The 25771-nt window shown below is 41.1% G+C and overlaps 1 protein-coding gene across 1 annotated transcript in view; it reads left to right on the top strand.

The window, feature by feature from the left end:
• PHACTR1 (phosphatase and actin regulator 1) overlaps positions 1–25771 on the top strand; it is a 178166-nt gene that overhangs the window by 84460 nt on the left and 67935 nt on the right. The window contains exons 3-5 of the mRNA XM_077810641.1: positions 8094–8258; positions 10641–10847; positions 21540–21870. Of these exons, the coding sequence (XP_077666767.1) occupies positions 8094–8258; positions 10641–10847; positions 21540–21870 (703 nt within the window). The remainder of the gene's footprint in view (positions 1–8093; positions 8259–10640; positions 10848–21539; positions 21871–25771) is intronic.

Raw genomic sequence — 25771 nt, 5'->3', positions numbered from 1 at the left:
ATGAAAAAATGGGTATTTACCACTACAAAAGGTTTTCTCTCCCCCCACCCCACTCTCCTGCTGGTAATAGCTTATCTAAAGTGATCACTTTCCTTACAATGTGTAGTTTCTAGGATTCTGTGATTGAGTCTATGAAAGTACAAGCCAGGGTTTGCAAGTACTGCATATATTGAAAAAAAAAAACTGTTTGATTAGATTCCTGCTGCTCTAAATGGTTTGTGGTAGATAGTGTTGTGAGTTTTAAAGTATAGCCTCTATCTGCAATGCAGCATTTAAAAGAACCCATTTTTTTCCTAAACCAGTCATTACACATTTTAAACTGATTATCTGATGTCTGCCACTACACACAGATACACACTCGTATCTCAGACCTTATTCTCACTGCCTTGCATCTTGTGTAGTGAGTTTAAAACAATATCAGACAGAATTCCCCCATGGTACAATTTTATACCCACTTTTCACTCACCCTGTGCAGTCATAAGTTGCTTCACAAGGCAGTAAAGATCAGTCCCTAAGAGTCCAAGGGCCACATTGTCTTACAAAGATTTGGTTGCACTGGCTATGGAGTAATTGTGGTCATGGCAACACATCCCCTCAACAGCCATCATCAGTGGGTCTCCTGTGTAGAGTTTAGTTTAAATTAAAGCTGCTACCTTGAGCAGCAACACTTGCCATCCCATGGGTGACATGGCCTGGGGACACAGTGGGCCAGCTTGTACAGAGAGAAGAAATTTTTGCACCCATTTATGTCAACACATGTGAATCTGACCCATTGACTCTGTTGACAGGCACATTTCAAACATGTCTGATGTTTGCTCCTGGGTCGAGTAAGCGTCCAAAATGTAAGAACTTCTCCACACCTCCCTCATTTTCATATAGAAAACAAACTGTAAGCATCATGAAAACAAGCTATCTTTCAGAATGTCCATTGTTCCACGGTTTCAGCCCCAGGAGTACTCTTTCTCATAGCGGTTTGATACCTGTTTTGTCTTCACTACCGACATTAAAGCGCTGCCGGAGCAGCTCTCTAACGTGGCTGTGTAGTCGCGGCACCAGCTCTGGGAGAGAGAGAGAGCTCTCCCAGCCCTGTACAGAAACCAGCCCCACGAGGGGAGGAGCACCTCCCTGCACTGGTGGACTGTCTACACTGCCACTTTACAGCCCTGAAACTTGCAGTGCTCGGGGTGTTTTTTCACACCCCTGAGCGAGACCGTTCCAGAGCTGTAAAGTGGCAGTGTAGACAAGGTTAATCTAGGTGAGAGTGTTCGTGAGAAGGAATTTATTGAACTTGAGGCTAACAGTTGCTTAAGAGATGTGGTTACAATGGCTTCATCAGAGAAGTGGTGGCTATCTCCACCTTCTATAGACTCAGTGTCTTTCTGCTGGTTTTAACAATATGAGGGACATTGATCCAAATTTCTGCTTGTAGCCCAAAGTGCCTTGAGGATTTACTGACCTTGAGTGTGTGAAACCTGCTGAAACTTGCGGAGAGAAGGTGCTGTGCCTCCTCCTACTAGGACAAGTGGTGGTGCTTTGTGTTTGTGTGTGGTGGAAGGGGGAGCCTCAGTAGTGCAGCAAGGAGGAGGGAATGTGATCAGCTGGACAGCTGGGTCACCTCCAGTATATCACTGTCAGCTAGAGTGTTGAGCTCAGAATACATTTCAGAACCCAAGGAAGTATTTGAAAGTTTAAAAAAAACAAAAACAGGAGAAAAGGATGAAGCTGAGTGTATGCGCTGCAGATGGTGTGGCCCAATTATTCAATGTAAATATTTGTAGGATAATCGTTCTAATTCTACAATGGAAAATGGTTTATTCAAATGACAAGTTTTATTTGAGGATTAGAGATATATTGTTTTCTGAAACTCAGAAGTGGCATTGTGTTTTGAGTTCTGTTTTAGTTCTGCAGCAAACCACACTGATGAACAGAATTCAAAGCATTAGTCTACTGAATACTTTTCCCCCCTGTCTTTCCACCAAAATAAACCCTGATATTTACCCAGAAAAATTATTAGTAGTTTTTTGCACTGATTTTCACCTGTTTTTGTTTTTGTGGTAATAAATACTGATAAATTCTCAGGGAAAATTAAATAAAATAAAAACTGAAAACGAAGGGCCATTTCATCCCTAATAAATATGGGTACACAAAGCAATCATGGGCCAGAGAGCAATCTCAGACATTTAAGAGTTCATTTCTTGGTCTCCAGAATATAGTACATGATATTTCAACAGACATGGCAGATTGCACTTGTCTGTCTGAGAAAAGGATTGAGCTCTGACCTTAGAAATTCCATTAATTACTCATTTGTAATCAGTAGCCAAGATTTATTTAGAATAGATTTTGCTGTTTGCCAAAATAGTAATAAGAGTGATTCCCTAGGAAGTAATGAAAGAAATGAAAGATTCCTTTTGTTTTGAATGTGACATTGAAATCTTTAGAGCACATCACTGAAAAAATAAGTCTGGCTGCTTCCTAACCACAGTATTGCACCCCTCAGAACCAGCCACGCCCCAGTGAGTGTCCTTGCCTGGACACAGATTACCTGAGAGGAGGAAAATTTTCAAGGAGACAACTGATATAGACCTAAATAATCCAGTATACAGAATTATTATTTTTATTATTTCATTATTTGTTAGTGATAGCACTCAAACATAGAAGGTCCCTGCCCTGCAGCACTCAGTCTAAAGAAAGATAGACAGGTAGGCAGAGTTCCAGGAAGGCAAACAACAAAAAGAGTTTTCTATAAAAATGAACAAGATTTTGCTAGAGGTAGCTCAGCAGAAGTATGTTTTCAAAAGTTACATAAAAGTGGAGATGGTGGAGGCAGTGTAGAGGAGTTCAGGAGAATTAAACCATGCTTAGGAGGCCATGTCTTCCCAGTATCTGTTCTACATACTTAGACTTTCAGCCTCATGGTGTTACTTTTACAGGCTATGATGGATCAAAGTGTCAGTGTAGGATCTTCCATGTTATATAGTTTCCTCTATGGCCATGTCTGTTTTTTAAAATGACTAGTAGGTGTGCTATACCTACTAATTAGCAGAGAACAATAGCCCTCGTGTTCCTGTTGTAGAATAAATGTAAGTTATTCTGTTCATTCTCATTTAGCTAGAGTTCATTTATGTTCAATGTACATTTCCAAAAGCTCATGCAATGTTGGGGAAAGTAATTCTGCAGTAGGTAACAACATGCTCCATGCAAATATGCAAAGGATTTTGCAAATGCACAGAGAAACGAGTATGTGTAGTATCTTTATGCCTAAATTAATTCTAAACTCATACTTCTTCAGGACTAAATCATTTTGTACTTTGTAATTGCATTACTAGATTCTAACTATGCTGAAGTTAGATTCTTTTCAGTTGTATTTCATTTATCCAGAGCAGCTTTCAATGCACTTTAAAAAAATTAATTTGACTTTTATATCTGGTTGTCAAGCATACCTGTGAGCCAGGATTAATTCATGCTGGGATATTCTTGACTCTACAAATGACCATTGTATCCAAGCCTTTGATCTCTCCCTGTGCTGTTAACTAGCAGCCTTTTATGTTGCTCTGCTTTAAACAAGATCAAATTTTGGGCATACTGTTCAACAATTGTCCCTAAATGTCAAAAGACTGCAGCACAATGCAAGCACCAAAGGGCAATTATTGGGTTTTAGAAATTAAATGAAGATGAGTTCAAAATAAATAAATCTTACCAGCAGCAAAAAGACTTCTTGTGTTTTGCTGCTATGCAAAAATAAATAAATAAAAACAAAAGTATTTGTGTTGTCATCTTGATATTTTTTCAAACACGTCTCAAATGGTAAATTTTAATACCACCTCTTAATAAGTGTTGAACACCTACAGAGACATGCTAAAAGCATGAAGTCAGTAGGACCTGAGGGTGCTTAGCTCTAGAGCTGGTCGGGAATTATCCAATGAAATATTTTTTCTATGGAAAATGCCAATTACAAAGGATCCGTTTCGACAGTCTCCCAATTGAACAGAATGTTGAAAATTACTTTGTTTCAAAATTTCAGTTTATTTGTACTAAAAACAAAGGTCAAAAATGGAAATCTAAATGATAAATTTTTGAGTGACCCAATTCAAATATATTTCAGATTCTCAGTTTGAAAAAAACAATTGAGATTTTGACTTTTCATCCCAATTTGGGACAAGAAAAAATATCAAAAGCTCAAAAACTGTCCCAGAATGGGAAAACATTTCCTATCCAACTCTACTCAGCACCTCAGGATTAGGCCCCAGATTTATTTTAAAATGTATTGTTTTTCCTCAAGCAAGTGAGTCTTGCTATTTTCATAGTACAAACTTTATTACCAGATATGGTCAAATTTAGCTCTAGATCAAATGAACGTATATTGAAATACTGTGTTTCAAATTGGAAATACTTGCACAGAAGAGCTGAGAAAATTGAACTTAGCTCTAACGCAGCGTTTCCCAAACTGTGTTCCACGGAACACTGGTGTTCCGCACGATGTGAATAGGTGTTCCGTGAAAGAATCGTAATTTAAAAAAAAAGGGGGGTCTTGCACTTGATTTTTGTACTACTTTATACATGCTTTCCATTAGAAATTGTTAGTTCAAGTTATTTAAAATTTGTATTTTTGCTTTGTTTTATAAAATAAAATATATTTGAGCAGAAATCATGCAATTTTTTATTTGAAAACCAAACGACTACAAAATAATATTGGAAGTATTCCATAAATGTTTACAGGTGTTCCATGGCCAAAAAAGTTTGGAAAATGCTGCTTTAGTGATAGAGTAGAACCCTGATTCTGTTTTCAGATCAACAGAAGTCATTCTACTGCCGTCAACAGAATTACAGCAGTCTAAAATCAGGGCAAGTGAGATCAAATTAAGGCTACTGAGTTAACAACTGACTAAAACCTACAGGTTTTATTAATATTATCTCCCCTTTCCAACTCAGCTAAGTGCTGAGAAAACTACGATTCAGGTTTCAGCTTCTTGTGATGTCACTGTGCCATGTGAGTTCTTGTGCCATGTAATGCTAGTCCTCCAAAAATCCTCCACCCAAACCAAGGAAGTCATGACCCTGATATTCCTAATAATTCCAAGGTTAAAAATAAGCAGAAGATCATCTTCATATTTCATAAAGGAGTCTTAAAGGTCACAAACATGATTTTTGAATTCTTTGCTGCTAATCTACCTTCAGATGTACTAATTGCCATTGTCCTGAGGCTAAACTAATGGACTTACGCTTTTCATTTCTTTCCAAACTGATATGCACATCTTAGCCTTCTAAGCTGGGAATGTACTTGTCAGATGATTCCTCTCACTTTGGTGATGTACATCTCTGTTTGGTGAATTGGAATGTAGCAGTGCCAACCCTAAGTGTTCAAAAATCATAAGTCAGGCCCCAAAAATCCTGATTTAAATAATAAGGTTTGGGGTCTTTCTATTTGCCTTCTGGCTTCTGAACTGTTAGGGTGCATTGGGGTCATGTGTGACACTACACCCCATATGCATCATGCGGGTACAGTTATGATATGGTTATGACATAATTATGATGCAGTTTGTACAAGATGAGTCATGTAAGATGTCACTGGAAAAATTATGATTTGGTGAATATGATGAACCTTTTTGTATGCATGTATTCTTTTTGGACCTGAAGTTATGAATTTTGAATAGGTATCTGTATTTCAAATGTGGTTACATCTGGGTAACACCCACTAGGCAAAATGCTTCCAGCCTAGAGAGCTGGTTGTGAAGAGTTTATTCGGGGTAATGGGTCATTAGGAAAAACAATAGGCCTTAGGAGAACTTATCCTCTGCCTGGTGAGCCTTCCTGTAAGTAATGGCTACAATGACTCTGCAAGGGCATGTGACCAGACCACATCACTCTGCACTCCATTTTGGGTACCTGTATTTTTCCACAAACTGGTCTAGGAACCAATTTTGGAAAAAAAGGGTTCCCACCATATGGAAAAGCTATATAAGGCAGGGAGTGACATCATCCGTGGTTCTTCACCTCCCCACAACTCAACACCTGAGAGAAGCTCTGAAAGAAAAGGACTTGGAATGGGGGTGGGGAGCCCAACATGCAAAGCAAGTGCAGCTTGTGCCTTGAGAAGCTGCAAGCCTGCTTGTGTCAGTCAGGGTGAGAAAATTACTAATTCATATCCCACCTTTCTAGTATTTTAGGCTTGGTTTGCAGTTTTATTTGTTTACAAGGTAATCTGCTTTGATCCGTTTGCTATCACTTACAATCTATCTTTTTGTAGTTAATAAACTTGTTTTATGTTTTAATCTAAACTAGTGTGCCTTTAAGTGAAGTGACTGGGGAAAAATCTTATCTTGGTTAACACAAGTTTGTTGCATATTCCTCTCCACATTGAGGGAGAGGCGAACTGGGTAATGAATTCATCCCGGTCGGGGTTTCAATCAGGGCAGGATGGTACAGCTCTGGGGTCTTAGGCTGGGGAGCTGGGCGGTTATCTTAGCTGTAGCCTCTCTATTGTTGGTTTGTGCAGTGCCTCATTGGTGCCTGCATATAACTGCAGGTGGGCGGGTCCCTGCCTCTGTGCATGCTGGTTGGAATGTACAGTGTGAGAGGGAGCCAGGCTGGTGGGTCCGAGAGCTCAGTGGAACCCCAGTTCCAGGTGGCACCCCGGGGGGAACCTGTCACATCATGTTTTCAGGCTTTCATTTTTCCACAACCACAAGGGGTAGAAATTTACTGTTTTTCTTTGTTTTAATAAAAGCTGAGGGCATGTCTACACTTACCTCCGGAACGATGGATTCAGCGGGGGTCAATTTATCGCGTCTAGTGAAGACACGATAAATCGACCACCGAGCGCTCTCCCGTCGACTCCGGTATGCCACTGGAGCGAGAAGCACAGGCAGAGTCGATGGGGGAGCGTCAGCAGTCGACCCATCACAGTGAAGAACCGCAGTAAGTAGATCTAAGTATGTCGACTTCAGCTACGTTATTCACGTAGCTGAAGTTGCGTAACTTGGATCAATTCCCCCCACCCCCACCCCAGTGTAGACCAGGAGTGAGATGCTCATGCCTCCAACAGCTGAGGTGTTAGGAAAAACACCAAATATCATGAGACTTGCAATCAAATCACAAGAGTTGACACCTTTGAGAATAATAGTAACTCTCTCTCTCTCTCATGTCCTGAGGTTTTTAGTCCTGACTAGTATTTGATGGGAAAAAGAAATCTGTTGCTGCTACAGAAATTGGTGCGGATAAAGGAGAGATTTTAAAGGATTTTATGGGTGGGTTTTCCAGCTAGGATTTGCTACATGCCAATATTAAGGCCTGATACCAACTGGCCATAAAAGTTAGTCTATCACTTTAAACTCTTGGTCATGCTGGGAGCTTTAATGGTTAAGTGGTGTGTGAAATAGGGATATACCTCTGTGATGTTATTTATATGTCTCCTATGTCATAAAAACAAGTGGAGGGGAAACCAAATTAATACAAAAGCTTCATAGCATCAGTTCAAGCACATTCTCCTCCCCCACTTCGCAGATTTGGCAGAGGTGCAATACAAATAGGTTTTTGGACCATATAAAGGTAGAGAAGGAATGGGGATGATTCACATTTGATCTCATTTCCGATTATCATAATTATTTTCTTGCCATAATCCCATGTCCAACAAGAGCATTTTTCAGGATTTTCCCAAATCTTGAAACCTCTTTTGAAGTGAGTGAAATGCCATTAGGTGCAAAATTGCATGTCATTATGTTACAAGAAGACATCTCAACCTGACATTGCAGAAAAGTTTCATTACAACATACCCAGCTTGTAACGCTGTGATACAAACACCAGGATATTGTGAAGGAGGAGTTTGTTCCACTGGAGGAACTAAGAAAGATTTCTGGGGAATGTAAATAAGGCTGCTGTAAATATAGGCCATGCCTAAATAACTGTTAAATAAACTGTTGCATTGTGCACTGTCTGTTGGATGTGTAGTCACCATTTAGGTACTTGGGTCATGGATAACGCAAAGGAAACCACAGCTTTAGGGCAGTCTCTTTGCAGACATTGTTTTATTTAAATTCTTGTAATATCTTACCTACTCTTGATCTATTATCATTGTGCTTTCTTCCAACTGCTATCAGATGGGGAGCTTTCCATACCAAATGAAGGATCATTGGAGAATGGGCAGGCTCTGAGCTCCAGCCAGATTTCACTACCAGGCCTAGCAGAACTGGAATCAGGTTCCGCGTCTGGGGAACCCTGTACATATGAGGTGCTGCCAACCACAGATATCATGGATGGGGCAGGTAACATTTCTGTTTTCATTCTAAGATACAAAATATAGAATTTTTTCAACATTAGACTCTTTAAAACTTTTTAAAATTGGATTCTGATGGTTTTTGATCTTTGATACTTAATGTTTAACACACAGGAGTGCTCTTGACATACAGAAGTAGATATAAGCCAGAACCGGAACCTCAGATCCAAACACTTCAGAACTTGGGGAAAGTTTGGATTCAGGTCCAAACTTCGTAACTCGGTCCCATCTGTATGCAGGACTACAGACTAGGGTTACCGTCTTTCTGTAAATATACTACTAGTGAGTAACGCATGAATCAGAATGCAAAGTAAAATCGTTGTACATTTCAAGTCTGGAAACTGTATAGATTTAATTTCATTTTCTCATTGATATTCTGTGTTCTTTGCTATTTGGAAAGGAGATTTTGTAATGAAAACAGAAGCCTGGCACATCTTGCATACTTTCAGATTTAGAGAGGAGAGTTTTATGTTTCACTGATTGTTGTAACAAAGCAAATAGCTTGGTAGGTAATTCCGAGGTTCTAACATGGAGGGGACCTCTGATAAGGAGTTCTGAGGGATTCTCACATCTAGAGCAGAATGAGAACATAGTTAAGATAAAAGAAAGAGCAGACCATTTATCATGTGGACAAGGTTGAGACATTGTATAGCTCAGAAGTAACCTTCTGCTTTCCAGTTCACAAGACTAGTGACTCAAGAGCAGCTGCTCAATAAAGAAAGCTCAGCACAGGGGCTGTGATTTCAGATCTTAGGGTAAATTGATAGGTCAGAAAAATCTACTCAGACCCACTGGATCACTGAGTGGCAAAAGAGCTATCTTCACATAAGGAATGAGAGGTCTAGTTGTGGATGAGGGAGTGACAATGTTCAAGTTAGCTTTGGGCATCTCTTAAAAGATTTGGAGTGTCTGTTTAGATGAGGAGGAACTTCCAAAAGTCTAGGTACTTAAGCAAACTGTCTGAACTCTTTTTCTCATGGTATTTCAGCATATGTGCTGCTGGTCCTGGAGAGGCACAGGCATGAAAATATGGGGGGTTGGAGGGAAGCAACCACATTATTATTTGTATTAACATCAGAAAGGTTGGATTTAAGTCTAGGAGCAAACTTAATTTAACTTCTTATTTTATCTGACTTGATCCACCTCTCCCTGGTGCAGATGCCTAGACCCATCCCTTCACCAGCTCAAATAGAGAACCTTATGTAAAGAAGTTCTGACTTTGGGAATCTAAAACCTGACCATTCTAAAGAGGCCACTGGTAGCGATCCCTTTCACAGCTTCAGGACGACCAGCCAGAACCTCCTGTTAAAGAACACCTGCTTTAGTGTTCAACTTCTGCTTTTGCTGTCCTTGAGAAAGTTAAATGGGGTGTCTCTGGTGAGAAACAACGGTCCACTTGAGCTGCGTCTGATTGAATCAGAAGTAATGCCTTTGGCTTCAGTGGAATGCCTCTGAAATCACAGTTTGACTAGAAAGGGGTCACAGTCTTCATACCTCGGCTGCATATGCTCAGCTGAGACGTGGATCAGCTAGGCCTTGCACCTGTTGAAGAAAAAGCCGTTCAATTATACTGTACAACAGCAACAACATAACAATTTCCATGTCTGTTATTTTGAGAGAGAGAGGGAACTGGGTGGAAACCACAATACCATTCAAATAGTAATGGGCCAAATTCAGCCCCGCTGTAAAAGGCATAGCTTCAGAGAAGAAACAGTTACATAAGAAAATAGCATTCTTAAGAATCAAGATGATTGACTCTGGTGTTGCCTTTCAGCTATACCGTTCAGTTCTACAGCAGACTTCAGAAAGCATTTTGGAGGCATGTTCCTTTCACCAGCTGTGTGGCGACTATTGCACATTGCTCCAAAGAGGAAGAATGAAAAGGAATGTGTAATTGGTATAACTGAATATCCGTGATCCTGCACAACTGTGTGGTCTTTCGAAAATATAATGGACCCTGACAGAGAAATGGGCAGGATGCCGTTGTGTGGAAGCATAAACCCGTCGACTAGCTATTTGTTTATTGATTGTGTATTGTTACCCGTCTGGAGAGTCTGGGGTTTGACATTTCAAGGCTCTTGATTGTGTTAAAGGGGTGTGGGACTAAATTCTACTCTGATGTCAGTGAGAGATGCTCCATTGGTTTTAATGGAGAATGACCCAGTGCTGAAATTGGCCTGTGGTGTAGAGGTGTGTGTGTGTGTGTGTGTGTCTTTCTCTCTCTCTTTGTGTTTTATGATGTTTGAGCAAAATCTTTTAGTTATGTTTTTAATCTGCATCTCTGTGCTGCTTTTCTTCTCTTACTATTACTGTACCTGCTGCCACTCTGCTTGTAACGTTGTTGCGTCTATGATGTGGTTGTGTCCTCCAGTGTCTGAAGAGAGCCCCACATCCAGTGAGTCTGGAGTCCTCCTGTCCCAAGATCCTTCAGCTAAACCAGTCCTGCTACTTCCCCCAAAAAAATCTGCTGCTTTCCCTGGAGACCATGAGGACACCCCAGTGAAACAGGTGTCCCTCCTCAAACAGCCCCCTGCCCTGCCTCCTAAACCCATTGCCAGGATTGCCAACCACTTAACTGGTAAGTAGGTGTTCCTGAATGCTCTGCACCACTACTTCCCTTAAAGGAACAGTCCACTCCTGTACTGAGGATCTCAATGTCTTTCTTTGGTAAAGCTGCTGTGTAAATGTTTGCATGTGTATCGATATTGTATGTGTGTCATGGCTGTACTGATACAGCAGGACAGGGGCTCTCAAACTATTTCATAGTGTGGACGACATCTTAATAGAGATGGACACCTCCCGTCTCATCCACAGTCTCACAGACTGCCACTCCTCCCAGCCTCTTAATCATGACCCTGATCACCAACATGTGACCTCGCCTTAGCAAATACAGCAGTCACTTCAATGAAAAAATAATGATAGGAAAGTACTTTTGTAATCTTGAATCATGTTTCATGAGATAAGCCCTTTGTTCTTTTGGGGGGCGGAATTAATCAGATTCTCTCCCTTTGCTCTTTGTTAGATCTTCTCCAGCTTTCATGAGCGCTGTTCTCCCCACTTTTTCCCTCCATTCCTCTGCACATGCTTCTCTTAGACTCATAGACTCTAAGGCCAGAAGGAACCATCATGATCATCTAATCTGACCTCCTGAACATCACAAGCCACAGAACCTCACCCACCCACTCTTGTAATAAACCCCTAACCTCTAGCTGAGTTACTGAATTAACTCATGATTTACATGATTTAAAGACTTCATGTTACAGAGAATCCACCATTTACACAAGTTTAAACCTGCAAGTGACTCATGCCCGATGCTTCAGAGGAAGGCGAAAAACCTCCAGGGTCTCTGCCAATCTGACACAGGGGAAGAGTCTTTCCTGACTCCAAATATAGCAATCAGTTAGACCCTAATCAGGGGCAAGATCCACCAGCCAGACACCTGGGAAAGAATTCTCTGTAATAACTCGGAGCTCTCCCCATCCACTGTCCTCTCACCAGCTGTTGGAAATAGGTGTATTTGCTGCTGGCAGTCGCAACTCAGCTATGTGCCGTTAGAGGCAGTCTCATCATACCACCTCCTCCATAAATTTATCAAGCTCAGTCCCCTTCTTTCCCAATTACTCTGCCCTCTGGTTCCTTGCTCCTCTGCTTCCTTGCTCATGATCGCTGGCTACTCAGTCTCCTTCTCCATAGCTTCCCACTGGTGGATGCTAGTGGTGATTGACAACTCAAATTCCCCAATTGCTCCATTCCTGCTCCAGTCCCTAGAGGATGCTCTGGTTTCCATTCCTGCTGTGTTAGAGACTGTAATGGAGGCAAGTTATGCAGTCTCCTCTGCCTGGTTTCCAGCTGCTTCTGTATGTATCCAGGCTCTTCTTTGCAATTAAGAGCCCGGTTATCTGTAAAAGCTATTAGAAGCAAGGAGGAACAATCAACCATATGTGACCAGTCAACCCTCCCTGGACTACCATCAGACCACTGCTGTAGAGAAATATTACAGGCACACACACAAGGACCATGAAACGTTTAAATATTCCTAAAATACATGTCTATCCTTTTTGAGATGTGTGTGCACAATTCCCGTTGCTTTCAGAGAGAGCAGCACAGGTTAGGAGGCTATAAATTCCTGGGTTTTAAACCAGTTCAAATAGTAACTCCCTCAGTAACTTGGGCAGATCGCAGTCTTTTCCCCTCAATTACCCCTCTGGTATTAATACTTTCCTGCCTCACAGTGGTGTGGTGAGGATGATCGCTTCCTGTTTATACAATGCTATGTTTTGTTATTTTTTTGCCGTATCATTTTGTTTTATTTTGACTATTATAAAGTAAAAGAATCTTTACCAAATTGTATATATTGCTTTTTTCACCTGTTTCTACATAGCATTCTATCTAGATGGGCAACTGATTTATGCTTTATTTACTTTTGTTCACTTTTATTTGAAATTTATATGGGATTTCTTCACTTTTGCCACCTGCCACGATCAACTTTAAATTGATTTATTTTTTGCCTAAAACTGTAAACCAAAAGGGCTAAAGCAGGCACCATTCTTATTTACTTCATTTGGGGCTACAGCTGCTTGCACCAGCTCTGAATTTGTTTCCCATCCATTCTTGTAATTCAGTTTACCCCTATGAGTTATTGCTCACAAATGAAGACTCAATGAAGAAACTAACATAAAGGGAAACATCTTCTGCTAACTGTGCATTGTACAGAAACATGAGGGGGGAGAGAGACCACCCTGCTCTTTAAGTTAGCTAGAAAAACAATGGATGGAGATTTGTGTCTGCTTCTATGTATTTTGTAATTCAAATTTTTATATAGAGTTGTCTTTAGTAACCACTCAAGGGACCAGCATGTGTCAGTTGTTTAACAGAGCTGACCTTACAGTAAAGGTGAAGCAGAATTGTATTCTACTTCTGGGGCTACTTTGAAATGGTCTTTAAAGACAGACGGTTGCCTGATTAGGGGGATTGCTCAGCTCGCTTTCGTTCTCTCCCACTCAGACACAAACTCACTTGCATGTAGACATGATGACATACACTCTCACACATAGACAAGATTCACACACACACACACACACACACACACACACACACACGTCTCTGTGGGAGAGGAGGTACAATTTCAGTCACAAGGTCCTAGTTTAGCAGGTAGTTGCCTCTTGGTAGAGCTGACAGCTTCACCCATATATACCCTTATAAACATTAATGTCTCAGGCCAATAGGTTTGACTTTTTCTTACTGGGAGGGTCTAGGGACATATATTTCTATATGCCTTAGGCTAGCCTTTTAGATTATAGTAGACTTGCATAATCCCTGAAAATGAGCAGTGTGTTTTAATGAATCATCCTCACCACGAGAAAGCTAAATTAACCCTATTCTTTTACTAATTACTCCAGAGACATCCTTAGTTTGTGTGTGAGAGAATTAATAAAATAAGACTTCTGGAGCTCCAAATGAAGATTTTTCAGGTTTTCATTGCACTTTCAGTGTCTGTTTTTCTATTGAGGATTTTGTGAGGAGAGTGAAGGACAAATTAAGACACACCGAGCATGACTGATAGAGAGTGACAGTAGTTAATGGTCTGGTAGATCTGTGCAAGAAGAATATAAGAGGAAACATGGTCTTGGCATGAGTTTTATTTCAGGTATATTGCTGATGTGGAGCTTGCAAAAATGCTTCTGATCTTTTATCTTGTTTTGTTTTATCTTGTTTATAAAATCTAATACAAGAATACCTAAGAATATATAAAAAGAAATGGAGTACTTGTGGCACCTTAGAGACTAACCAATTTATTTGAGCATGAGCTTTCGTGAGCTATAGCTCACTTCATCAGATGCTCATGCTCAAATAAATTGGTTAGTCTCTAAGGTGCCACAAGTACTCCATTTCTTTTTGCGAATACAGACTAACACGGCTGTTACTCTGAAACCTGAGAATATATAATTACAAAATCTCCACAGGCATGGTCAGCAGAGGAAAAAAAAAACAGATAAATACCTCAAATAGTGTGATGGTTCAGTGGCTTAAAAATCAGACCACCTTCTTGTCAGGAAACTCTGGGCCAAATCCTCATCACCTGCATGAAGAATGACTAAAGGGGTATGCTCAAGGGACCTTGTGCGGATCGAGCAGGACTTGGGAGACAGAATCCTCCCATCCAACAGGATCTAAGATCCATCTCACACATCACCGCTTTCTGTACAAGCGCAAGGCTTTGTCCTTGCCCTCAATAACAAATACTCGTAGCAGAGCAGGTATAAAATAAACAAAAATAAATGCAATTCAATTTTGAAAAAGAAAAAAACCCTCAGATTTATTATGGGAGTGAAAAGGGAGAAAGAGAATTGGGGGGAGGGATAGCTCAGTAGTTTGAGCATCAGCCTGCTAAACCCAGGGTTGTAAATTCAATCCTTGAGGGGGACATTTAGGGATCTGGGGCAAAAATTGGGGATTGGTCCTGCTTTGAGCAGGGGGGGTTGGACTAGATGACTTCCTGAGGTCCCTTCCAACCCTGATACTCTATGAAAGCATGTGGCAATTTCTAATCACATAGCTTAGTGCAGTTCTGGTAGGCTCTCGGGTACTGTGGAGATGAGGAGGATATAAGAACCTGAATAGAAGAGAAACCAGAGCAGGCTGGGAGTGAGACTGCCTCCTGGAGTTTTTTACTGGTAGGGGGCTTGACATCTTGTAGTTCAGAGACCCATGTTCCTGCCCCATCCACTCCAAAACCATCCATCTTGCTTTTATGGAAGGAGCAGCCAGAGAGAACTTCTCTACAGTATATGGAGGGTGTTGGAATCCCCTGAGCAGCCTTTCTGTTGCCCATTCTCTGTCTTGCATGCTCATAACATGAGCAGGAAAAAGCAGATTTGCCCTGTAATCATCAAGATCCATCTCTTCGTAGTACAAAGCAGTCAGCCCTAGGAAGAGAACATGTCTTGTTATTGTTTCAATATAATTTCACCACTCAGCATTCTTCACTGGCCAATTATTTTACAATGATCCTTCTGCCAGTTGTTAAATATGATCATTAATAATAAGCCATCCTTCATTTATAAAGCCACTTTCATCCATCAGAGTTCTAAAGCTCTGATATACCAACTTTACACAAGGATCATCTTCACCCACCACTAAAAAGTAGATATCTCTGAGGTGGAAGATAGCAGTGTACAGCAGCGTTACACAACCATTTGGGACAAGAATTGCAAAATACCATATCTGGTTGAAATTGTGGGGGGAATTCAAATAACCGTCTGAGACTGAATTTGGCTGGAACCTTGGGATTTATTGCCAAGAGATCTCTAATGACCAGAAGCGGCCAGCACATTGGTTTTATATCTTATTTGAAAAACAACACTCCGTGTCACAGTGCCCCTTCGTCCCATTGTCCGTTAATCCATTGCTTCTCAGAACCAAATTTGAGTTTTTCTGGGATTAACCCAGCCACATTCAGCTCAAAAGAATGAACTGCCAGTTATCCATGAAATTCTCTAAAAACTTTGGAAGCAAAACATTTGGGGCATAACTGTTACACCTGTGTAAATCCAGAGTCAGTGGGTTTACTTCAGTTTTACATTTGGTGTAACTTTGAACAGAATCTGGCCCTTTAATTCAACAGTCATATTAGAGCTTTTAAAAATCCTTTTAGCATCTTTTCAGTTGTTTCATTCTCGGCATTGGGAGGAGGAAGTTTGTCCCGTTTTTAGTTCTAAGAACACACAATCTAGTTATGTCTATATACAGTAATCAAACTATCAGCTGGCTGAATAACAGCAGTAATTCAAATATAGAGCAACTAGCCATGGTTAGAAGTGAACATTTAACAGGGAAGAAAGTGTTGTAAGTCCATAAAAATAACTACTGATAATGTGGACCTGCCAGGATTGAATTCCAGAACAATGGCTGTAAGGCCTCTTGAAACATAGTTGATCATTGGTTACAACATTACAAAGCTATTTAGAACTACAAATTTACCTGGCAGATAATCTCCACAGCCTGCAGTATGTTCGAACCCAGCATTTACACATGTCTGGGGTTGCTCCTCTGTATATGAGCCCATTGCAGCAGGCATGAGCCCTCTGCTCTGTCATACCTCCTCCTGCTTTCTGCACCAGTATGCACATGGCTTATTCAGTTTGAAGTAAATTCTCTCCCCAGTGCACACTCTGAGTACCCATGCTGCGCTCTTGAGGAGGATGCAGCAGAACAGGTGCAGAGTGAATGGATCATCTCCCCCAGTCTGCAGAATGGCAGTGGGCTGGACCCTGGGATTGTAGTTGCTTCCACAGGTCCTGTGACTCCTGCTATCTGGAGAGCAATAGCCAGTGGATCAAGGTAACAGAAGAATGTCTGACCCTGCCCTTAATGCCTGCTGTGAGACTATGCAGATAGTCCCTGCAGAACTGGGCTTTGTGGCATTCAGGGCATGCACACCCTCTGCTTCTGTACACATTGTGCAGAAGAACAGAAAAAGATGTGGGAGCCAAAATTGGCCTAAGATGCACATGTGCAATCCCACTGCAGTCAATAGGCAATGCTTGTCTCACAGTTATTGGGCTAACTGCATCTCTGACCCCTCTGGGTCTTTTTGAGTGTACTCCCTCTCCAGTCTCAGGCCTTGAGTTGTCACCTCTAGTTAGGAGGAATCATTTGATTCTCCCACTCTTAGGTCAGGCCTTGGTTTGCCGTCCCCTGGAACTAAATGTAACTGCCTCGGCACCTGCGATTCTGGTCCTTGGGAGCTATGTCCCAGTGGCATCCAGAGATCAGCCAGCCTTCTTAAAGCTGAGTGTTGTTTTTTTCAACCAAAGGACTTTGGAGAAAAAAATCTTAACATGATAAACAGATTATACGTATGTCTTGTTTACCTGGTGTCTATCCATGTTGCACGTGGGGTTAAGCTTCCTACAAACAGCCCAAGACCTCTGTTGTCTTGGTGACAACTCCCATGGAATTAAAGCAGTAGAGATCTATAATAAGCATTCCACTAACTAATACAGTTATGCAGTCTAGCTCAATAACTAGCTTACATACAGCATTCATAAAATTATACATAGCAGCTCCATGTCCACCACAGCGTCTGAGAGCAGAATTTGACCCTTCATAATGGACCTGATCAAAGCCCACTGAAGTCAGTGGAAAGGCTGCCATTATTTTCAATAGGCTTTTGGATCAGTTCTTCTTAGGCCTTGTCTATACTGGCAGTGGCATGTAGAGTATGAAGGCTGTGTCCACATTGCGGTGAGTAGCTACATGCAGCAGGGAAAGGCTCTGGTGGGAGGGGCATAATGGGGAAAAGCTCCAGCAGCTCCCCGTTGCTGAAGCCTTTCCACACTGCAGGGAGCAGCCAGACCCTTTCCCTGTGGTGGGGAAAGAGTCCAAGGCAGCAGGGTGGCAGTGGGACACTACGTTGTTAAAAAGCAGCAGTGTAGGTGTGGAAGGCACTGCTTGGGTGAGTAGAGAGCCATGTAGGATGCGTACCCTAAGGTTCTGGCATGTCTTTACTCATCTAAGCAACACCTCACTGTCTACACTGCTATGTATACCCATGCTAGGGTTGTATGCACTATATGTACTCTACACACCTCTGTAAGTGTAGTCCTAGCCTTAGAGGATCTGGGAACTAGGGATAGAGAAGTCAAATGATTTGCCCAAATTCATACAGTGAATTAATGACAGTGCCGGGAATATAACTCAGATTTCCTGAATCCCATTTTAGGGTCCTGCCCACTGGGCAACACTGCCTCCTAAATACATGCAGACTTTTACAGACTACAGAATTCACTACTACAAGAGGTCACAGTTAACTACTGGAATAGGATTTCAAGGGAACTGGATATTCATAACAAGGAGTTACATTTGTAGTTATATGTACTTCAACAAGGGTAATAAAAACTCATGCTTTGGGGCATCAGCTGGTCATCATAGGAGTCAGAAGGAATTTTTCCTCCCATGTACAGGATGGTCACTTGGCTAGGCATATTGTGGAGAAGAGGAAGGGGCTGCCTTCTTCATGGATCAGTGTCCCAGTCTGGTGTAGCAAATTTTGTCTTCTAGTTATATATTTGTATACAACTATAGTCCACTGTCATAAACAGTGATAAGGTTTAATTTTCTAGCATTATTTGCATTAAACCCAGCATAACTAGGACCTAATCAAGCAAAATGCTGAACAACCTCAACTCCTGTTAGTGCCAGGGGAAGTTGAGCTTGTTCAGCATCTTGCAGAACTGGTCCCATTATACATAATACTGGATACAAGGGACCTCAGGCCTGAGATTAATCTTTTTTGGCGATTTGCTACTATCTTGTCATTTCAGTGCTTTGTGCGAAGATTTAAAACTGCAGTAAAATTCCACTGGGAGGACTAGTAGATTTTCATGAGTATTTTTCAAAGATGTGTGAACATGAGGTGAAAAATCATGGGCCAAATCCTTAGCTGGTGTAAATTGGCATCACTCCATTACTGAAGTCAATGAAGATATGCTGATTACTCTAGCTCCATGTGTTTAAACAAATGTCCTTACCTGTGGTACGAAGAATATTTTAAACAATTTAGACTAATTTTACAAATCTCACTCACTCTTTATGCTTTTTTGCCTTTCACCTACCAATGAAAATAAACTAGTGAATTTCACTTTCTAGTTCTAGTTATCATATGAGACTCCAAGCTACAGTTCCCCAAAGCAACAGTTTTGGGGCTGCAAACCTAGTGGGGGAATATTTTCATTTGAAAAGAAAAATATCCTTTTCATGTTCATGTTGTTTTTTTTTTAAATGGAAGCATTTCTATCTATTTTGTGCCTCAATCAACCTCACAAATTCCACTGGCTCCCAGCAGAAAATCATCTTTTTTAGTACTTCAGAAACACAGGAAGTTGCCAATTCAATTGCCCTTCCACCTTTTCTTCAGCCAGGAGCAGGAGCGAGCAGCTCCGGTGGATGGTATCACTTTGAACCCTCCATTGCGGATGTCTCCTCTACTTCATACACAGAGTGAAGGCCTGGGATTAAGACAGCATTCCCTTCCAGAATACCACCACCTCTGTGAACTAAAGCTGTTCCTTGAAGTACACCGGAGATTAGACCAAACCAAACACCCAGATCTGGCTACTGCAGAAGTTTAGGGAAGTGCAGATCTGGATCGCAGCTTTGTAGCTCAGGCCCATCTTTTAGTAGTAAGGTATCCTGGAGAAATAATGTATTAAAATGTTTTGTTACAACAAATTGCATAGGAGCCTAATTCTCAGGGTTTTATTCAATTTACTCTTTATTGTCTCTCTTACGTTTTCTTGAAGACAGTGGGTGCTTTCATACAGGGTACAAAGATAAAACATATCTACTGTGCACGTATGTGCATAAGAGACATGACAGCTCAGCCTGTTCTGTGTTTAGCTAAAAAACTCACAAAAATTCTAATTGCAAAATATGGAAACCAGTCCACTTTAGAAGACTGACTGTGTAGCTGACTGACAGCTCATGTTTGCCGGCAAATCCAAGGGCCATATTTGGCTCTGCACAAGGGGGTGCAACAGGTATTGACTTTAGTGGAGAGACCATAGTCTAGTGGATAGGACATGCTGGACGGGGAGTCAAAAGATTTGGATTCTAATCCTGGCTGGCTGTTTAGATTGTACGTTCATTGGGACTTTGTCTGTCTCTTACAATCTGCGTGTTCAGTGACTAGCACAATAAGGTCCTGACCTCAACTGGGACCTTTAGGTGCTGTTGTAGAGCTACTCTAATAAGAATTAATAGTAATGTCAGCCTTGAATTTGGTCCCTGTCATCTTCTATCTTAGTGTCTTTTTTCAGTTTGATATTTCTGGAGAAGTGTTGCCCCAGGAGCCATTTGTACCCTAGCTACTAGGGTTGGCCCCATTACTGACAAATAAATACTCAGGCCAGAGATTATGGATCGCTAGTGCAAACATGAAAATTTATAGAAGTGCTCTTAAAAACTGTGATGCAGCTCACAAATATGTGGTGGCCTTTGAAACCTCAGCAGCAGCTTATCTGGTGGGCTTTGTCAACTCCCAAGAAACTGTTGGCACTTTTATCTCTTCATAGTATTTTAGTAAGGTGCATGAACTCAAATAAGAGAGGCTAAATATGTTATGGTGCCAGAACTCCTTTACAGAACCCGAATGCCAGAGGTTTGCCAGATTTGAAAGGGTTCATTGAGGTCACTCACCTCCCAACTTCAGGAGGCCTTTCTAGCTCCCTCCTTCCCTATAACTTCAAACAACATCAGTCCATAATGTAAACTCCCAACTTCTCTTATCCCCCAACCCCAAGTGGCTACTTCTCCATGGCCTTCCTCATTCTCAGACTTCCAGCTCGTCTCATTGGCTCTCTGACATTGTAAACATTTTCATAATGCAACCCAGCCAGTCTCCTTCCCCCTGCTGAGCTCAGGCAGCCAATGCATTGAAATTCCATCTGCTTATAGATGTCTCCATTACATGCACCTCTGAGGCCTTATCCAGTTCCCATGGAAGTCAACAGGAATCTTTCACCCATGGGTAAACCCCATAAAATTATGTATTTTCGAGGAATGCTGAATGGAGTTAAAAAGGTTAAAATCCACAGCATGGGAATCCAGAACAAAGTTTGTTTGCCAGTTGTTTTATAAAAGTATAAATTAATCCTACCATTTCCCTCCATTTTTGCTGGATTATCCTTGTACCTCATTCATGATTTTTTTTTCGTTAGCGTAATTCTGCTACACCAAATGTTCTGCAGGTCCACAAAAATGTGAGACGTGATGTGCAGTAGTCAAACCGTAGCAGTCGGAGCCAGAAATTCCTGAGTTTTAATCCCCGCTGTGGTGATAATGATTCGTTCTGTGACTTTGGGCACCTCGTTACTCTACCTCAGGTTACTCATTAAATGGGGGATAATAACACAGAGCTCACAGGGATGTTGTCAGGGTTAGTCCCTGGTAGAAAGTGCTTTGAAGATGAAAAGCACTACATAGATCTTGTGATTACATGAACTATTGTTGTTTAAGGCATTTCTTATTGAGAGTCCTCAAATGTTTCTGGGAGGCTCAAAAATGTTGTGACATGAAAACTTCCCTTCTGAAAACCATTCAGAGTGTTATAGGGTACAGTATCTTCCTTCACCAGCAGAAAAGGGGTAAGTCCAATGCAGATTCACCTGTTGTCTTTACTGGCAACCTTTGTGCCTGATTACCTGATATTGTGGTCTTCTTTTTAATGCCATAGAAACTTACGTGTGTGCCTCTCGTTCTTGTGTTTTAGATCCTGGCGGTCCTATGAAACTGCCTTGTATGCCAGTTAAACTATCGCCTCCACTACCTCCAAAGAAAGTCATGATTTGCATGCCTTTAGGGGGGCCAGACCTCTCTCTTGCATCCTATTCCATGCAGAAGAGTTCCCAGCAGCCTTTGGCTCCACACCATCACTCTGTACTGCCATCCCAATTAGCAGCACACCAGCACCAGCTTCCATATGGCAGCCACAGCCAGCATCTGCCTTCTGGATCCAGCTCATTACCTATTCACCCTTCAGGGTGCCGGATGATAGATGAATTGAACAAGACACTGGCCATGACCATGCAGAGGCTAGAAAGGTAATGGTTGATTTTTAAAAATATTAATTTATATTCTGTCATTACAGCATCAGAACATAACATCATACAATAATACATTGCACTTACAGAGGGCCTTTCATCTGAAGATCTAAAATCTTTTACAAAGCCAAGTCATTACTGGGGAAGCTGAAGCACAGAGAGATTAAGTGACTTGCCCAAGTTGATGCAGTGAGTTAGTAGCAGAGTCAGGAATAAACCGCAAGTGTCCTGAATCACAGTCTCCTGCTCTGGCCATTAGATTATGATGCTACTAGATTAAAAAGCTTTTAGGAATCTCCTGTTTTGCAACAACATAACACCCGGTTTCCAAATAAAGCTTTGGTTACATGGAAGACAAAAGAAAATAAAATGAAAAAAAAGGTGGAGGATTTAGAAAAGAACAATAAAGACCAAATGTGTTGCCCCCACCAAAGAATCTACATGCCACTGATGAGCTGGAGGGAGCACATAGTGATTTGCATGAGCTATTTAGGTTTTTTCATGTAATCTAAAATGCATCTGGGAATAAAATAAAATAAATGTGTGCTGCGGTAGAGGGAGTGTGTGTGTGTGTGTACACAAACGCAACATAATTGTCACTGCTGTTTTGTAGCAATCCCAATTGTAGACTGCAAAGGGGATAGAGAATATTAATGCCATTCCATGCAAGATCCCCACACATATTTTGTAAAGTGAGTCAATTGAATGCGGGATGTATCCCAGTATATTGACTTCCTTGCACGGATTCCACCAGCTTGTCTCTGGTCAAAATCACAGGCTTCTGAACAGCAGTCCTTAGGCTTTCACCAGGACATCTGAATTAACTGGAGCCTTGTGGGGGCTCTCAGGGAGGGTAGATCCAATACCAAATTATATGACATGTGGAGCTTCTTCCTGGAGAAACAGTCTGTACACCCTGTAGTGCAGAACATAGTCCCCTACAGGAATTTTTACACTGAATGCTTATAGTCTGAAGAAATCAATAAATATAGGTGCCCAGAAATCAGTGCTCAAAGTAGCTCAAGAGGAGCAGTGGAAATATGGCTTAAGGCTTGGCCCTGCAGTCCTTGTTGGTGCCAGACCAGTCCCCAGTTTAAATTAGAGTAATCTGAATATTGCTGTAATTTATATACAGGAGAATTAGCTAAATGGACAGTGAAAACACAAGGAGGTAGCTGGGCAGTTCACCACGGACAGTTCTATTGAAACTGATAAGGTGATAGGAAAATAGGAAATTGTACAGAAAACCAAACACGTGCAATTTAAATAGACAAGAGGCCAGATTCTGCCCCATGCTACTAGTCCTTTGCACTGCCAGAGTAGTAAAAAGAGACCTTTGTAGCTGCTCTGAAAGGGCCGCTGTAGATTTTCCCAGTGTAAGGGAATCCTCAGCTGGTGTGAAGTTGACTAGCTTGTAGTGGGAGGTTCCTGTTGCCACAGATAAGGGGCTCCAGTGGTGAGGCAGGAGGTAGCATGTTATGAGCACAAGTCATTATAACAGGGGTAGAGATTTGATGGGACCACAGTCCTGCCACCTTTCACATAGGCCAGCACAGCCTAGCAAAAGCACCTTGCAGAACTAGCTGCATCACCCTGAGATACCAAGTACTGTACACACTCCCGAGTGCTGGGGGATGTCAAGAGGGATTGTCTCCCCCTCTAGAGCAGTGCAGCTTCACACCATTCCTAGCACAAGTCTGGGTGTTAATTGCACAATCTGGCCCTGATACATGCAAGCTGCACTTCATTATTCTAAACCCAATGATATTTCTCTTCATATGACTTCATAGTGGCATCTGTTCCCCCGTTTTCCCAGCAATGGATGTTCCAGTTTCTAAGCTTCCATCAAGTCTGTGTTTACAAGTATGTTTAATTGGTTTAAAGGAGGTGATGTAAAGATTGTGGTGGGGTTTTTTTTATTTTTGTTAATTTTTAACATTTACCAGAAGCTGAAACTGAGCTACTTGTTAAAACTGAACAAGCAAGAATCCAGTTCCCAGAATGAAGCAATTGTCTCCCATCACAGAAGAGAATATTTTTTAAAAATGGGATTAGTATTGATTTTACCTTTAAGGGACTCCTAGCTCACATTAATATACAGAACAGATTTTTGATTGTTTCTTTTCAGTCAATTAACTGGTTTTTTTGTGCCTCAATCGATATTTCAGTCATGGAATAATGAATCAAGTATTTCAGTTACGCTCATTGTCCAGTAAGTCAGTAATGTTTATGGTACTCAAGGAAAAAAAGAGTTGATGACTGTTTCTTCTGGAAAGGCAGTCACTAGTTTCATAATGTATGCGGACAAACTGTAAAGTCGACATGTGCTGTTAAGTTTTTTAATTTATACTTCCAAGGGACTCTCTGTTTTTAGCAAATGTGCTAATGTCTCCAAGGAGATTAGTGTAGGTTTTCAGAATAGATTTGATTTGGGAGGGGATTAGGTACACCAGGTGGTATCTTTTCCTGATATTATTTTGACAGTAATGCTTTCTTTTCTCCCTAATTGTACAAAAAAACAGGTTTAAACCCAAATTACATCACATTGCAGTGTTTGTTATGAGACACTTCAGCTCAGAAGCCTTGAAAGCCTTGTAAATTGCTTATATTTGAGATCTGTTTTTTCTTCAATATACAATTTTTCTGTGTGATCATGTCTATCAAATATGTAGAATCTGAGATTGGTTCCTAAACTTTTCTACTGCTTCCAAAATAGCATGCTGCTGGGCCCCTGCTCCCAGGCCAGCAACTGTGGAGAAGAATGTAGAACATAGAGGCAAAGGCAGAATGGCTAATGGGAATGAGCCTATGAAAATGGAAATGATCACATCCAAAATAGAAACAAAGCTCAAAGAGTTTAATGCTCCCAAACTGGGGGGAACAGATAATCTCCAACCCAGAATACTGAAAGAACTGGCACATGAAATTGCAAGTCAGGTAGCAAGTTATCATATGACTGGAGAATAGCAAACAGTTATCTGTATTTAAGAAAGGGGAAAAAAGTAATCCAGGCAACTACAGATCTGTTTGTCTGATCTCAATAGTATGCAAGGTTTTAGAACAAGTTTTGAAGGAAAGAATAATTAAAGACTGGAGGTGAATGAAAATGGGATAAAATCCATCAGGGGATTATCAAAGGTAGATCTTTCTTTGATAAAATAATTGATTTTTTAGACAAAGGACATGCAGTGAATGAAATCTATCTAAAATTCAATAAAGCATTTGGCGTGGTACTATATGGAGAATTATTAGTAAAATGGGGGTTAATACAGGAATTGTCAGGTGGGTAAGGAAACGTGTAAAGGGGAGAGGTCAGTGGGTTGTGCTGAAAGGAGAACTGCTGGGCTGGAGGGAGGTTACTAATGGCATTCTTCAAGGATCACTCTTGGGACTGATCGTATTTAATATTTTAATTAGTGGCCTTGGCACAAAAAGTAGGACTGTGCTAATTAAATTTGCTGATGACAAAAAGTTGGGAGGCATCATCCATACAGAGGAGGATCAGAATATTATACAGGAAGATTTGGATGACCTAGAGGCCTGGAGTATAGAAATGGGGTGAAATTTAATAGTACAAAGTGTAAGGTCATGCACTCAGGGACTAACGACAAGAATCTCTGCTATCAGCTGGAAATGACAGAGGAGAAAAACCTGGGTGTGTTAGTTAATCACACGATGACTATGAGCCACCAATTTAATGATCCCATAAAAACACCAAATGTGAACCTGTGGTGTTGGTGGCCTGTTGTATGCAGGACAGACTAGTTGATCTCTTCTGGCCTTAAACTCTATGACATTATGAGAAAAGGGGGTGCCTAACATCACTTGGTGTAGCACGCATTTCAGCTGATCCCAGATATTATCTACAAAAATTAAATACTTAAGTATTCTAAAATAATCA

This window comes from Eretmochelys imbricata, chromosome 2, assembly GCF_965152235.1.
Source record: "Eretmochelys imbricata isolate rEreImb1 chromosome 2, rEreImb1.hap1, whole genome shotgun sequence".
Classification (NCBI taxonomy): Eukaryota; Metazoa; Chordata; order Testudines; family Cheloniidae; genus Eretmochelys; species Eretmochelys imbricata.
This window is presented reverse-complemented; position numbering and strand designations above follow the sequence as displayed.